The sequence below is a fragment of the Marmota flaviventris genome, chromosome 4 (assembly GCF_047511675.1).
Source record: "Marmota flaviventris isolate mMarFla1 chromosome 4, mMarFla1.hap1, whole genome shotgun sequence".
Lineage (NCBI taxonomy): Eukaryota > Metazoa > Chordata > Mammalia > Rodentia > Sciuridae > Marmota > Marmota flaviventris.
In genome coordinates, this window is record NC_092501.1 from 49,672,249 (window position 1) to 49,688,041 (window position 15,793).

General features: G+C 32.4%; 1 protein-coding gene across 2 annotated transcripts in view; it reads right to left on the reverse strand.

Annotated features, from left to right (window-relative positions):
* Positions 1-15,793, reverse strand: part of Adk (adenosine kinase) — a 491,572-nt gene that overhangs the window by 334,004 nt on the left and 141,775 nt on the right. For both annotated transcript variants that reach the window (XM_027931411.3, XM_027931412.3), the window contains exon 4: positions 364-442. In XM_027931411.3, coding sequence (XP_027787212.1) covers positions 364-442 — 79 coding nt within the window. The remainder of the gene's footprint in view (positions 1-363; positions 443-15,793) is intronic.

Genomic DNA, 15,793 nt, shown 5'->3' on the forward strand with positions numbered 1-15,793 from the left:
AAGATATTCAACTTTACCAATAACCCAAGAAATAGCAATTAAAATAATTTTTGCTTATTTGATGGCAATGACTATTAAATTCCTAATTCAGATGAACGAAACTATTCTATGGCAGTAAAATATAGACTGGAACAAATTTATCAGAAGTTCAGAATCATTTTGCATCTTTTCTTTAATTTTTAAAATAATTAACCAACCCAGGACTGGAGCTATAGCTCAGTGGTAGAGCATTTGCCTAGCACATGTGAGGCACTAGGTTTGATCCTCAGCACCACATATAAAAAGATAGATAGATAAAAGAAATGAAGGTATTGTGTTCATTTACAACTAAAAAAATTTTTTTTAAAATAATAATTAACCAACCTGAGCCACTCTAATTGAATTCTGGGTAGAGCCACCAGCATGATATTCGACTTTGAATTTTTTTACCAGTTCATCAAACCTATGAGGAAAACACAGTATGAAAAAAAAAAATGTTAGCATATTTCAATGTCACAATGTGAAATTTTCTGACTAAAAGTACATTAAAATAAAATTAAGTGAAATTATGAATTATATATTAAAGAAATGAACTAAAGTCTCATATGGCAAACAAGCTAAATTTCCATATTTAAGAAATATTCCTATAAATATACAACTACAAGAATTTAAATATATAAAGTACTGTAATTAACCATTACATGAAACAGAAAGTAAAAATAAAATTCATAAACTGCCAAACAAAATGAGTCAAAATCAGATTCCACTTTCAGAAATACTTATAAACATACAGAAATCTCTTTCCTCATTCCACATCACTATGAGAGTTTTCTATAGAAACCAAAATTTCACTAATTAATGCAATCCCTGGAATCAGTGTAAGAGGCATAAAAATTAAAACCTTATACTTCAAGAGATGATGAAACATTTTGCTTCCTCTTCTATACATTTTACTAATGGTAAGAAAATTTGTGTGTGTGTGTGTGTATCACACAGACACACACACACACACACACATCACAATTTGATTTTAAAAAATACACACACAAAATTAACCAAAGCATATCAGCCTTGCAAAGTAAGGAAAGATGCCACAAACAGACTGCAAATTTGAAAAATAACATATTCTAGTACAAAAAAAAAACAAAAACCCAAAACCAAATACAATAAAATTGAGGAAGTACTGCTAGGAGACACAACAAAGCAAGACAAAATACTTTAAATAAACACTCTATTTAGAAACCTAGGGTGGTTGCCCAACTACTTCCACCTTACTCAGAGGAGTAAAATTTAAGCATATCAATGTCTTGGTAAAGACCTCCCTATTTTGACAAGTATATAAATTCCAAGACTACCAACCTCTTTGCTCTTCATTTTTCTCCCTCCTTCCCTCTTTCTTTTCGTTCCACAGTTTTTAAAAAATATATTCACACACCATACAATTCATCCACCTAAAGTGTGCACTCCACCATTACTACAGCCAACTTTATTTCTACTTATTTACTTGGTACCAGGGACTGAATCTAGGGGTGCTTAACCCGTGAGTCACATCCCCATCCCTTTTTCATTTTGAGACAGGATCTTGCTACATTGCTTAGGGCCTAGCTAAGTTGCTACGGTTGGCTTTGAAATTGCTATCCTCCTGCCTCAACCTCCCCAGCTGCTGGGATTATAGGCGTACACCACTGCACCTGGTACCACAACCAACTTTAGAACAAAACATAAAGCTTTTCTATATAAAAGCAAAACCAAACAAAAATTTAACTGTAATAAAAAGAGAATGTTTAAAAACAAAAAAGGTTATTTTACCAAAAGTTAAGTGCTCACACAAAAGAGAAATAAAAATATTAAGTCTCATATAAATGGACAAATGAACAATGAACAAAAGAAAAAAATGATACACTAATGTTGAAAACTAATGAACCCCTCTTGTTAGCAATTGAAGGCATACACATGTCTACACAACAAATTAGCTGAGTATATAAATTATAATACTCAGCACTCGTGGGGATGTAAAAAAGCTGACATACTCATACAATAGAAGTGACAGAACTCTTTTGGAAAGCAATTTGGCACTACGTATCAAGAGCCAAAAAAGAAAATGTCTATTTCATATTACTGTAAAATTCTATTGGTTGGGAGACTCTACCTCATGAAAGTAATCCAAATAATAAAAGATACTATACAAAAGTATGCTAAAGTTGCTCGTCTTATCATAATATGTAATAAAGACCAAAAACAATATAAATGTAATATTATTGTTTACATGTTTCACTATTAAAGGAAAGAATTGTAACATATTACAAAGATATGAATAGTATAGAGTGAATGAATATATTAAAAATGTACTAAAGAAGCAAATAAAGTCAAAATAACACAAAATGTAAACATCTGTAATTTATGAAAAGTAAAATATAATACAAGGCCCTTGTATTTACTGTTCAATGACATTATCAAAATGTAAAAATGTATTCAATGTGATTAGTATTTTTTCTTTAAAATTCATTGAAATTATAAGAAAGGATATAATATTAACATGCATATAGCATTTTTATTATAAGCCTTTACCCTTTTGTGCTTTCTATAATTTGATAATGCTTATATTCATATTTTAATGAAAATATTTTAACTAAAGAGCACTTTTAAATAAAATTTAATGTTACTGAAAAATAATTCAGAATTTTAAAGAACTGAACTTAAATAAATAAATAAATAGATGAACCTTACCTTTCTAAATGAATTTTAATACTTATTATGACATTATATAAGAGAATTCAAATTCTAAGTAATGCTTTCCAATATCATATAAAATATCACTATATACTTCATATACAAGCATTTCTGAACAATATAACAGCTATCTAAAGATCTGCTTTTCTTTTAAGAACAGTAGAAGGAAGTAGAGAAACTCTCAAGATAAATGACCAGTGACTAACTTGGTAGTCAAAGGTATAAACAATACTACTTTAGTATTAAATCTCTTGAGATACTGTACCATTTTAGAGTTATTTCATATACAAGAAAAGGTATCAAATGAAATGATCCAATGTGGAGATTTAAAATCTGCTTAACAAAGAAAGCACTGACTTCTGGTAAAAAAGTAAGAAAAGTTTGCTTATGCTGAGGATGTAGCTCAATAGTACACAGCTTGATAAGCATACATTAAGTCCTGGGTTTAATCCTCAGCACTGTAAAAATAATAATATTGCTGGGTCATTGGTATGCTACTGGCAGCAGCAAAGACTTTGCTAATTGTAGAATACCTGGACAGTGACGAAATGACCAAAGTAAACACAGGCAACCTAATATAATCCATCACTTATAAGAAAGTCCTTTGGCACTGAAATCAAGGCATAAGTATTAATAGAAATAAATGCAGGGTGGTGCATTACAAAACATTCACTTTTTCAAAAGCAATAATTATTATACTAACTATAACACAGCAGATGAGAGGAAGGCGACTGAACAATTTAATGGAAGAAATATGATGTCACAGTGAAAAAAATGCAACTTGTTTTAGTCGTGATTAAAATACACTAGTCATACCACACAAGGTGGTACATGACTGTTAATCCCAGCAACTCAAGAGGCTGAGGCAAGAGGATCTCAAGTTCAAGGCCAGCCTCAGCAACTTAGCGAATCCCTAAGCAACTGAGATCATGTCTCAAAAAAGAAAATGGACTGAAAATATAGCTCAGTGGTAAAGCACCCTAGGTTCAATCTCCAGTACTGCAAATAAATTAATTAATTAAATATACTGGTCATTTTGTAAGACTTTATAAAATTATAATACAGAACAAGCAGTAAAGGGTTTTCAAATTGTTTTAAGAAGTTGGATAACACACACAAGCACAGAATAAAACAACATATTCACTGTGGAATGCATATTCAACTTAGAAGAGTTAGCACTCAAGAATGAAGAAATGTCTAGCACAGAAAAATAAAGAAAACCAGGAGGGTAAAAGTAAGACCAAAAACATTTTGGGGGGAGATGTTAATATAACTATATAAATGCACTATAAATAAAGAAAAATGTAAGATCCTTTACTCCATTGACTGGGATCCATGAATGAAAAAGTACATCTTACCTGTAATTTGAGGATTAAGTATGGTCTAGTAGAATTTATAAAATTAAAAGAAATCAGGTTGAAATTGGGGGCATTTTGACTAATTATTATTTTTTATTTTGAGTAATTATTATTCACTGGAAATTAATATAAAAATCCACTCACTAATATGCTTCATTTTTAACCCTAAATCACCAGAACAATGATGTTAGTTGTCTACACAAATGGCAAAGTTACATATTGTATTTTAAAAACACAAACTTTTTCTTTTCTGAAATTCCTTTAAAAACCACAAAAGACAAAGTTAATATTTTTCACATTACAAAAAATTAATTCTGAGCAAGTCTGACGAACTAAGCTCATCCTTTATATGTCATAGTAAGACTAGTCACAATTTTTGGTATAAAACCATTGCTTCTAATTTGTGACTTAACTGATCAATTATTTCAAAAATTTCTATTATAGAAAGATTTTTATATTTGTTAAAATATTAATTTCTAAAAGGGTATATTCATGCAGAACACAGAAACAACTCTGAAAACTCAATGAAAAAATAATCTAAAAAAGAATAGGTTAGAAGAGTAACTAAAATTTTACCAAAGAAAAAATACAGATGGCAAATAAGCATTTGGGGGAAGTGCAGGAGATCAAATCCTGGGCCATGGATATGGTAGTCTGTGGTCGTTCTGGTTACTGGTGTGGTCAACTGGGTCACTCAGCTACCTCAGTTGCTGAGGGTAGAGACATGGAGTCACCACACAGACACCAGGGGCTGATGAGAAGCTGGCTGGTGACAACTGCAGTCGACATCCAGCAGTCTGTTTATTTTTGGAATGCATACAACTGTTATAGGGTTCGGGTGGGACATGCCCGTCAATCATACATAAGCAAGATAATATCCATAAGCCAACCATCTTATGCCTAATGTAACCGCATTATGAGGAAGCTCTAAATATCGCTGTCGTGGTGGAAAGCAGTCTGGAAGGGTCTTTGTCCTTAGGGGAGGGGGTCTTCTGAGTCAGGGGTTTCATGCGCTGAAGCTCCTGATTATCAGTTTCCTGGCCTGGTAGTCTGGCAACACTAACCACAAGTGCTGAGGATTGGTTTCACTAAAGGCTCACTAGAGCAGAGCAACCTGTCCTACAGGTGTTCCTTTCAGGCCTGAACGAGCATAGATTTTTCAAGCACTTGGAGTTGCTCGTAACTGCTAGCTGTAAACCAAAAGATATTCCAACAGTAGTCAGGTGCTAGCGGATTGTGGTGGTTTAGGGATGAGGTGTCCCCGAAAAGCTCATGTGTGAAGCAATGCTAGAATGTTTACAGGTGAAACAACTGGACTGTGAAACACTTAACCTAATCAGTGCAGGAATCCACTTGAATGAACTGAGTTGTAACTGTCAGCAGGCAGGTTGTGGCTGGAGGAGGTAGGTCACTGGGGGCGTGGCTTTGGGGTTTACATTTTGTCCCCAATGAATAGAACTCTTTCTGTTTCCTGGTGCCATGTCCTAAGCTCCTTTCCTCCACCACACTCTTCTTTCATGATGTTCTCCCTCAGCTGGGGCCCAGAGCAAATGACCTCTGAAACCAAAGCCCCAAATATTTTTTTGCATGCAAGTGTTTTTTGACAGGTCTTTTGGTCATAGTATGGAAAAGCTGACTAAAACTAAAAAAAAAAAAAAAAAAAAAAAAAAAAAAAAAACTGAGCTATGTCCCCAAACCTAAGTATAGATCTCATTATCATTAATCATAAAAAAATCTAAATTAAAATTATAAGGAGATACATCTGTTGAAAGGCTGTTTTAAAAGGTGACAATATTAAGTAGTGAAAATACTAAAATGCCAAGGATTAAAACCACTGAAATTTCCACACTTTGCTTATAGAAATGCAAAATAGTACAGCAGTTTGGCAATTTCTTAGAAAATTAAAATTTTACTTGCTAGATATATCTCAAGTACCCAAACATTTTAACAGCCTTATTATTTCCAAATACTTGAAACAAACCAAATATTCATCAAATGAACAAAATGCAAAAAAAAAAAAATCAAAAGAAGGAATGTTACTAAGCAGTAAGAAGAAATGAACTAATACTCTCCACAACATAGATGATGCTCAAAAGCACTATGCTATGTCAAAGAGGCCAGATATAAAAGGGTTACATATAATATGATTCCATTTTTCTGACACTCTGGATAGGACAAAACAACAGAGACAAAATCAGCTGCCAGAGAGTAAGGACAGGAAATAAAAACTAATTATGAGGAACTATGAGTCTTAAGGGCAATGAAAATTTTCTATTTTAGTCGTGATTACACAACTAAATATTTGTCAAAATTCAAAGAATTTTATACATTTAAAGGGTGAATTTATTATAAATTATACCTTAACATACCTTAAGAAGCTTGACACACAAACATATGTCTGTGTGTTTGTGTGTGTGTGTGTATATGTATGTATGTGTATACATACACATACATACATATACACACACACACATATATATACACATACATACACAAAAACATATACAGTTTGTGGGGTTGTGGCTCAGCAGTGGAGCACTCACCTAGCACATGCGAGACACTGGGCTCAATCCACAGCACCATATAAAAATTAATAAATAAAGTATTGTGTCCAAATACAACAAAAGGAAAAAACAAACATATACAAATACCTAAGGAACCAATCAAGGAAATTCCCAAAGACCAGTTCTACCTACCTATATATCCAGCCCTCCATCTGTATCTTGTATGTACATGTATACATAACTTTATATTCCTATCTATACAGAAGACATATACATGGGTATACAAAGACAAATGTGAAACACATTAAGAGCTCAAAATAATCTTATGAGACAAATAAAATTAATACCATTATCCCAATTTTCCAAATAAAACTACAAACTTAAGAGTTTTAATGACTTGTTCTCTAAACTTCTGATTCTGAAATAGTCTCAATGAAGGGCAAAAAGCCTCCTACAACAAATAGCTCCACATCTTTAACCATGATTTACCAATATATAACATTTTACAGATTTTATTCTCTATAGATAACATAGACCAATATGTAGTTTTTCAGAATAATTTTGTAGTAGGCTGTATATCATGTACTTCTTTAAATTATAATATCTCAGTAGGAACTTCCTAAAATTTAGTTTGTACCTCTAAAATCATCTGAATGCATAAGGCTCATACAGAGAGTACCCAATTCCAATCCAGTGCATTTCCTTCTCTCATTCCTTATCTTCCCACTGTGTATCTCCCTTCTTCCATAGTTAGATGCTCAGCTCTGAGGTCCAGGTCATAGCTCAATATCCCTTAATGAACAAGTTCCTAACTAGAATGAACTTGGGATTGTATTTGGAAAGACGACCTGCCTGATGATTCCCACTGTACAAACCACATATCTGAAACTTGTGTTGATGTACAGTTTGTTCTTGATCTACATTTTCAATACTCTACTCCTCTTTCTTAAAAGTTCATAAACCTCCCTACACCTAGGCTCTCTAAATGTTTAGACTTACAGAAACAATGAGATTACTGAAATAAGATGTTTGTTCCTCTTCTTTTAAGAATTTTAAATTATTAGTATGTTCTGTCTTCTAGCAATTCGAAGGATCAGGGTATATATATATATATATTTGTGTCCTTTGTATTGCAAAAAATGAGAGAATTCAGATTCATTACCCTCTAAGCTTTAAATGACTTTTGATGGATTCTTCACAGCTAATAAGTAAGCTGTGAAGCAGACTCAGGAAGAAGATCCATCTAATAATGAGAGAAACATTAAAACTGTAAAAACTAAGAATATCTAGAAAAAAATGTTGTGGCCTGAAATTAAATGAATTACTTTTTAATAAAAGTTACCTTAATTATTTTTAGGACACACCCAGAAAAATGCAACCTTAAAGGCTAGAAAAAATAAAAGAATGATAAGTAAGATAAAGGTAGAAAAGAAATTAAAAGCACAGAAAAAACAAAAAAGGCTTTTTTTTTGGGGGGGGGGGGTGTGCTGGGGATTGAACCCAGTGCCTTGTGCATGTGAGACAAGCACTCTACCAACTGAGCTATATCCCCAACCCCCAGTTTAATTTTTAATGTGTGATTTTTCCACTTAGCAGACAAGAAGGAAATGTTTCTTGAAAAAAAAAAAAATGTCACATTAGAGCTAGGGTTGTGGCTTAGAGTTAGAGCGCTCTCCTAGCATGCATGAGGCACTGGGGTTGATACTCAGCACCACATTAAAAATAATAATAAAATAAAGATTGTGTCCGCCTAAAAAAAAATTGTTTTTTTTTCTCATGATTGTACCCTAAATGTAGCAACAATTATTCTTCTATGGAAAAAAATGTATTTTGGGAAAATATAAAAATTATGACCTGAAAAATGGGCAAAACTCAACACTTTATTATTCACTTCTAGCTAAAGAAACTGCTTTCCATTTTCACAGAAACTAAAGCCACTGTATTATCCCAAATTCAGGAAGAATAAGGGAAACTGAGAAAGACAGAAAGAGTGTTCATCATATCTGAATAAAAAAAGACATAGATTGTGCTAATATCACTACAGCATAGAAATAAACATCAACAATGTTAAACATTTCATGAAGATGGATATGAGGGATAACACAAAATCTTTCAAATTCTGAAAATGTAACTTCCTTAAGAAAACATTCATAACTGCCAAGTGGGAATTTTTATGAAGTTCTTTCCTAGATATCTAAACAAATAATGAATTTAAAGCATAAGTAATTCTAAACAGATTATACTTATTAAGACCAAATGCTAATAGAATAACATGGATAAGGGGGTTCCTCCATAGGCAAAATTTAAGATTCAAAGCTCTGAAATCGTTGACCACAAATGTTTTGTGAGGTTGAAAAAACTTCACTTAAATGTCAGTTTGATAAAAGCCAAAAGAACATTTCCCACATCTGTTTATATTTAAGCATATTTTAAAAAGATGGAAAAAGTAACAGTCATTCAAAACTAGGGTTAAGCGATTAGTTCATAAGGATTGTAATTTAAAAGTATTTCACTAACCTCTAATTTTATTTTCTTTGATAAGAAAGTGGTTTTAAGCATGTGTTACTTAGATAAGCCCTTATTCAATTCTAAAATGTTTAAAAGTTTACTTAGTTCCATTTATAACTTTGAAGATGAATGAAGTTCTCTGTATGTGAGATAATCAAATATATTATCAAAATGTACTTTGTATATAAGTATAGATGATTAAAATAAAATGGTAATTCCTAAATGATAGGTGTCTTAGATTTTTACTCATTATAAAAACACAACAGAATTCACTAAGCCAATTTATAATTTTCATTAAACAGTTAATTGTTTGACATTTAGTTTTAAACCATATAAGGAAAAACCAGATGAAAGGAAAAAAATAATACAAAATAGTTATCAAAATGACATATGTAGTTTTTTGGTAAAACCTAGAATGTTACTCACATGTCCACAGGCCATTCCAAAATACAAGTTACTCTCTCCTCCCACCCTTTACTGGTTTGCTTTCTGTTACTTCTATCATAAAGTCTGTGGTTAAATGGGGCCTGAGTCTCTCTGAACATAGAAAAGTTAGAGAAACATATGTAACAGATATGGAAAGTAGCCAAGCAATAACTAATCATTTCTCTCTACCAAACTTTAAAAAATATCACCCATTAGAAACAAACAAGTAAAATTCCTACCAAAATATAACATTAAACCTCTGATCCTCAGGAGCATATAGTGCATCACAGCCAACATTTTACTGACAACAACTAGAAAGTCCAAAAAACCATAACTCATATTGTTAAAAGACAAAGAGCTATGGACGCAACAACAACAAAGTGGATAACTTTCCAGAGAAGTGAGAACTGTTCACAGGGTAGACCAGAACTAGCAGTTTTCTATCCTACCTGCCCACTTTTGCAGCCAGGGAAACAAAGTTAGACAAAATTTTACATTTCCCAACCGCAAACACACAGCTAGTTTGTCCCACGTCACACCTGCTGAATTCTGAAACTGAATGGTAAGCTAAAGAAATTAGCCAAAAATCACCTTAAAAAAACAGTTCTCCCAGTCTGGCAGTTGTTTACAAAATAAAAAACAGGCCAGAAAAAGAGAAACCAAAAACAATGAAACTGCTAGGAGTGGAGAATAAAAACTAAGGACCCATAGGAATTCTTGGTATTAGGGAAACCATATGTCTACACTGGTTAAATCTAGAAGTTGAAAATTCAGATTTTGTGTTTACTAGAAGACAGGGATGGGATAAAGGGTAAGGGAATTAAAAACAATAGGGACTTTAAAAGTTACATAAAACTAAAGTGATAAAGGGGGAAACTAAAGTTCTAGAACAAAACATTGGTCTCTTTCTTGAGAAGGCTTCCAAATTCTGAAGGTGTATGAAGCAGAAGAATAAACAATTTATCTGGAAACCTCAAAGGGCAGTTTGGTGCCCATGTTCTGGTAGACTACTTCAAAGATGATGGGAAAAAAATCTCACTGGTCTCATTTCGAAGTCCTAGAGGTTCAAGCTACAGAACAGAGGCAAACAGGGAAGACTAAACCATCAACAATGAAAAATCACCTTTGACCTAAGCTTAATCCTTCATATTATTAAGGGATCAACATTTCCCTCACTCTGGATCAGCTTTACAGACAAAAGGATGAACACTGGTGGATGATATAATCTGAAGGACCTATAGAACAAAACAATAAACAACTGAAAGTTCTATCAAGAGGTAAAAGAATGACTTAAAAAAAAAAAGAAAATAAAAAGATTAAAAAATAATTCAGACACTGAAATTCAAGAAGGGTACTTCAAAATAACTATAATATTTTTAAGAGAACAAATGAAAGGATGAACAAAAAACTAGATAAATGAATGGAGAATTTCTTCAGAGAGTTGAAAATTGTGGGTAAAATAAACATCTAATTAAGGAAAGAATAATCATCTAAAACTTAATAGTTTTGAAAGTAAGAATTCATTGGCTACATCTAAAATTAGATTATTCCCTCTGTATCTCTCTACTCCTTAGCCCCAGATACCGCCGGCAAAGTAATAGAAGTATCCAGTAATAGTTAAAAAATAAATCCCCAGTTCTCCAGCTAGAGGACCAAAAGGAGAGCTCCATGAAACCTCAAAGTACTAGTGCTCCTGAAATACTGGGGGTAAAAATGAAGGCTCAGCACACAAAAAAAAAAGATGTTAAAAAGACCAAATGAAAATTTGGAACTTAAAAATTCAACAGATTGACAAAAAGCAAAATAAAAAAGAACTAAATTAATATACTTAAAAGATAAAGCAATTAAAATTTTCCAATCTGAACAATATACAGAAAAAAGATTTAAAAGTACTGAACAATTACTCAAGAGACCTGAAGAAATACCAAAAGAACTAACAATTGTGTCGTCTTAATCCTAGAAGAGAAAAAGTGCATGCAGAAAAAAAGAAATTTTAAATAATGGCTCAAAATTCCTACATTTGGGCAGGGAGTGTGCTCAGTAATAGAGCATTTGCCTAGCCTGGACAGTGTCCTGTGTTAAATCCTGTGCAAAGGAAGGAAGAAAGGAAGGGAGGGAGGGAGGGAGGGAAAGGAGAAAAGGAAAAGAAGGGAAGAAACAGAGGAATGAAGGCAGGCTGGTTTCTGAATTTCACTAAACACACTGTTACAGATTCAATAAACTCAGGGGTGAAAAAAAAAAAACAACAACCCAGGATAGACAAACAGACAACAACAAAAACCCACCTCCAGACACACCAGAGGAACCCAGAGAATGGAACGGAAGAATGATGATACTTAAGAGGAAAAGGTACCAACAAAGAGGGATGGAAAACAGTTGTCTGCCAGAAAAAAGAACAAAGAGAGCGCCGAATTTCAAGAAAGATGGAAAAGAAGAGAGGGGAAGAAGGAAGGAAAGAAGTTTCAACATACCCAAATTCCTTACTAAGGCCATAGAATACCAATCTGATACTGGTTTATGATTTGACATCACAAAATGTCAGGGTAGGCAGCATTCCTTAAAGGTTAAAAGTAAAGGTTCTGGGGCTGGGGATGTGGCTCAAGCAGTAGCAAGCTCGCCTGGCATGCGCGGGGCGCTGGGTTCAATCCTCAGCACCACATAAAAATACAAAATAATAATAATAATAATAAAGATGTTGTGTCCACCAAAAACTATATATATATATATATATATATATATATATATATATATATATATATATATATAGTTTTAAATATATATATATTAAAAAAATCTCTCTCATTAAAAAAAAAAAAAAGTAAAGGTTCTGGTGTCAGGCCTGATTTTAATCTCATAATCATCTAATTATATGATGGGGCAAATAATTTAAACATCACATAAAAGACTTTCTCATTTTGTATTCTGCTGTACTTAAGCACATTGCCTGACAGATATGAATATGGCTGGATTGGATGGACAAATCATATAGCCTCTAAACTGTGATATCTGCATTTTGCTGGTGAACCTTCCTCCAACAGCCTTCCAGTTGCTGCTGTTAGATTTTTTTTTTTTTTTTTGGGGGGGGGGGAAGGGGAGTGAGGGGATTGAACCCAGGACCTTGTACATGCTAGGCAAGCACTCTACCAACTGAGCTATATCCCCATCCCCTGCTGTTAGACGTTTAAGAGAAAGTGAACTACAGACCTTCACAAATTTTAACAAATATAGGTTTCTATTAAATATTTTAAAAATAATTTAACACTGATTTGATTTTTGCCTATGACCACTGTACCTATGTAAAACATTACAATATAAAGAAAATTAAGGCAAAAGAATTCAGATGAACAATAATTCAGAACTTCATTTATAGATAGAGATTTAACTATAAGACATAAATTTTAGGTTAACACATAGATACAATGTTGCCCAGTAAGAGAAAACAAAATCAAATCTAAACAAATGAGATCAAACAACGTGCTGCAACTTGCTTTCTCTCAGCATGATGTGTGTATGGGGGGCACTATTTCACCTTTTCATGACATTTACTTTATACACAGTAAGCACTCAATAAATGTTACCAACTATTTTTATCATTGAAGAAGAATAACTGAGTTGTTGATTTGAAGAGAAGTATTAATTAGGCTATCGTCTTTAAAAAAAAAAAAAAAAACTAAAGATTGACATTTTAAATTCTAAGTCCAAACTTCTCAATAGTTTAAAGATGTGTGATACAAAGCATTCTCAATCCCCAGTGTACTAAGGAATGAAGAACAAAAATCTACTAAATAAACTATTAAACAATTAAAATTTTGCAGCTATACAAAACAACTACTAACCACACAGCAATGTAAATTCAAAACCACATACAACACACATTCTTTTTGTATTACTGTTATTTAATACAATTCTCATTTTGATATTACCTTTTAAAACAAATGTAGAAGTTTTATTTTTTCATGCATTTGCAGCAAGACATTTAAAAACCAATATGAAAAGTGTTTAGATAATGAGAAGGTATTTTCTTTCATCTTCCAAATACTACAAACAAAGATTCCAATAAAGAAAACCACAAAGTTTGCTAAAGTTTAAAACATCTGGAGAATGTCTTAAGATATTCATTCTTAAGAGCTCTATATTAAAGAACAGCCTGAAGGGAAAATGATAAATCTGCTCTGAAACTGGAAGTATGTTTTTAATTCCATTTAATATAAACAGGATTTTTTTTTCCTTAAAGGAGGGGAGGGACTATAATTAGGAAGCAAAGTACCAAAAGACAAAAGTACGCCATAAAAGGAAACTTTAAAAATTAAGATTGAAGCTCAATATAAGACAAGCATGAAAATATGTTTTTACTGACATATCTGCATTCAGAAGGTAAATGTCAGTATTTCTTTGGTAACTACTAACTGAAGAAAACTGGGTGACAGTTTCACAGGTGATTATTTCATTATTATGCTTTCTGACTTCAGAATAGATCACAAATATTCTGGTGAGATATGTCCCAGCTGTAAATTCTTACAGAATAACAATAAACTCTCAGAAGGCTGTTAGAAGAAATAAGTTAATTCTGTTAAGGGGGGAAAAAACCAGAACATGTAATCTTTATTGGGTATCAAATTAATATTAAGGCAAAAGTTTGTTTTATAAAAATACTATTTAGCAAAACAATGTAGAAATGAATCAAGGCATGATATACATGAGATCCTACAGAATTTAAAATAAAACTTGAGCTTCTTGATTTAAAGAAAACATTTTTTTGAAACAAAATCCTACAATGGATCCACTACAATGTGAAATATAAATTCTTTACAATACAAATTGAATTTCAGAAGTAAATAAAACACTTAGAGTAAATCATCACCACCCACTTGGAAACAGAAACAAAGGTGAAATATACAAAGCTTTGAATTCCAAAGTTATTCAGTTACCATAGAAGGAAAGTGTTGCAGGGCAACCCATGGAATATACTGCACTGGCATGTAAGTTGCAGGTGAATCTTTTTCCCAGCATTTCAATGAATTAAATTACATTAGGGAAATAATAAACTTATCCAAATTTGAACATTTTTCTTATGAACTAAAGGCAAAAATTCTAATAAAAGAACAATCGCTCCAATGCCTAAATGGTTTCTTTTTAAGAAGGGAAAGGTTCAGAAATCTTTCTCTATAAAAAGCCAGGTAGTAAATATTTAAATTTTCAGTGGGGGTTGGGGGGAAGCAAAGGAGGACCAGCAGCAGCAGCAGCAATGGCAGAAAGAAAGAAATGAAAGAAGACATTATCACACAATTTGGGTACCTACAAAATGAGAAGAAAAAAAAAAAAACCCAAATTTTCAAAAAATATGTTTAATGATGATATTTAGAATATTAAAATAGTAAGTAAAAGTTTTATTTGTTATTTGGATCCACTAAAAAATTAATTCTTTGGGGAGAATAAAATTTTACTTAATTGGTATTCAAAATTACTGTTTCCCATCATCAAAATTAATTGCAAATATTATTTTGTTAATATTTACATTTCAATTTTGAAAGGTCTTCTCAAAAAATAGATACTGCCAAACATTGGTATTCATGCATGAAAATATTATTTTAATTGAGCATATTCATCACTAAGAAGGTATTTGTAGAATTCTATTATTCTCTAGATATTTGCCTTTTAGAACATCAATGCATTGTAGATTAATCTTTAAAGTTAAGATTAGGTGAAAACTACCTGACTACATTGCTAGATGAATTCTGAAATAAGAATTCATCAACATCTGGAAAATACTGCTGAAAGTATGATTTTTTAGACAATTTATCTGCTAAAATGTGTGTGAGAATAAAGATATCATTTGTTTTCCTTTCTGATAGAAAAGGATGATATTAAGGAGCATGACATTACTTATGATTCAAACTATATTATTTGCTGTCAAATTACTTTACCACAGGCATTCAAGTTTTGCACATAAGCACCATTTTACATTACAATTAAGAAATAACATCATTATCCCAGCATCACGGGAGGCTGAGACAGGAGGATCATGAGTTCAAAGCCAGCCTCAGCAAAAGTGATGCACTAAGCAACTCAGTGAGACCCTGTCTCTAAATAAAACACAAAATAGGGCTAGGGATGTGGATCTGTGGTTGAGTTCAATCCCCAATACCAAAACAAAACAACAACAACAAAAAAAAAACACATCAGTTTTCACTGAGAAACAATATAAAGTTTACAGCAAAAGCCATTCAGTGTTCTACAACTATAATTCAAGGAGCTTCTCCTTGTTCAGAAAATTTTAAATAGTAACCA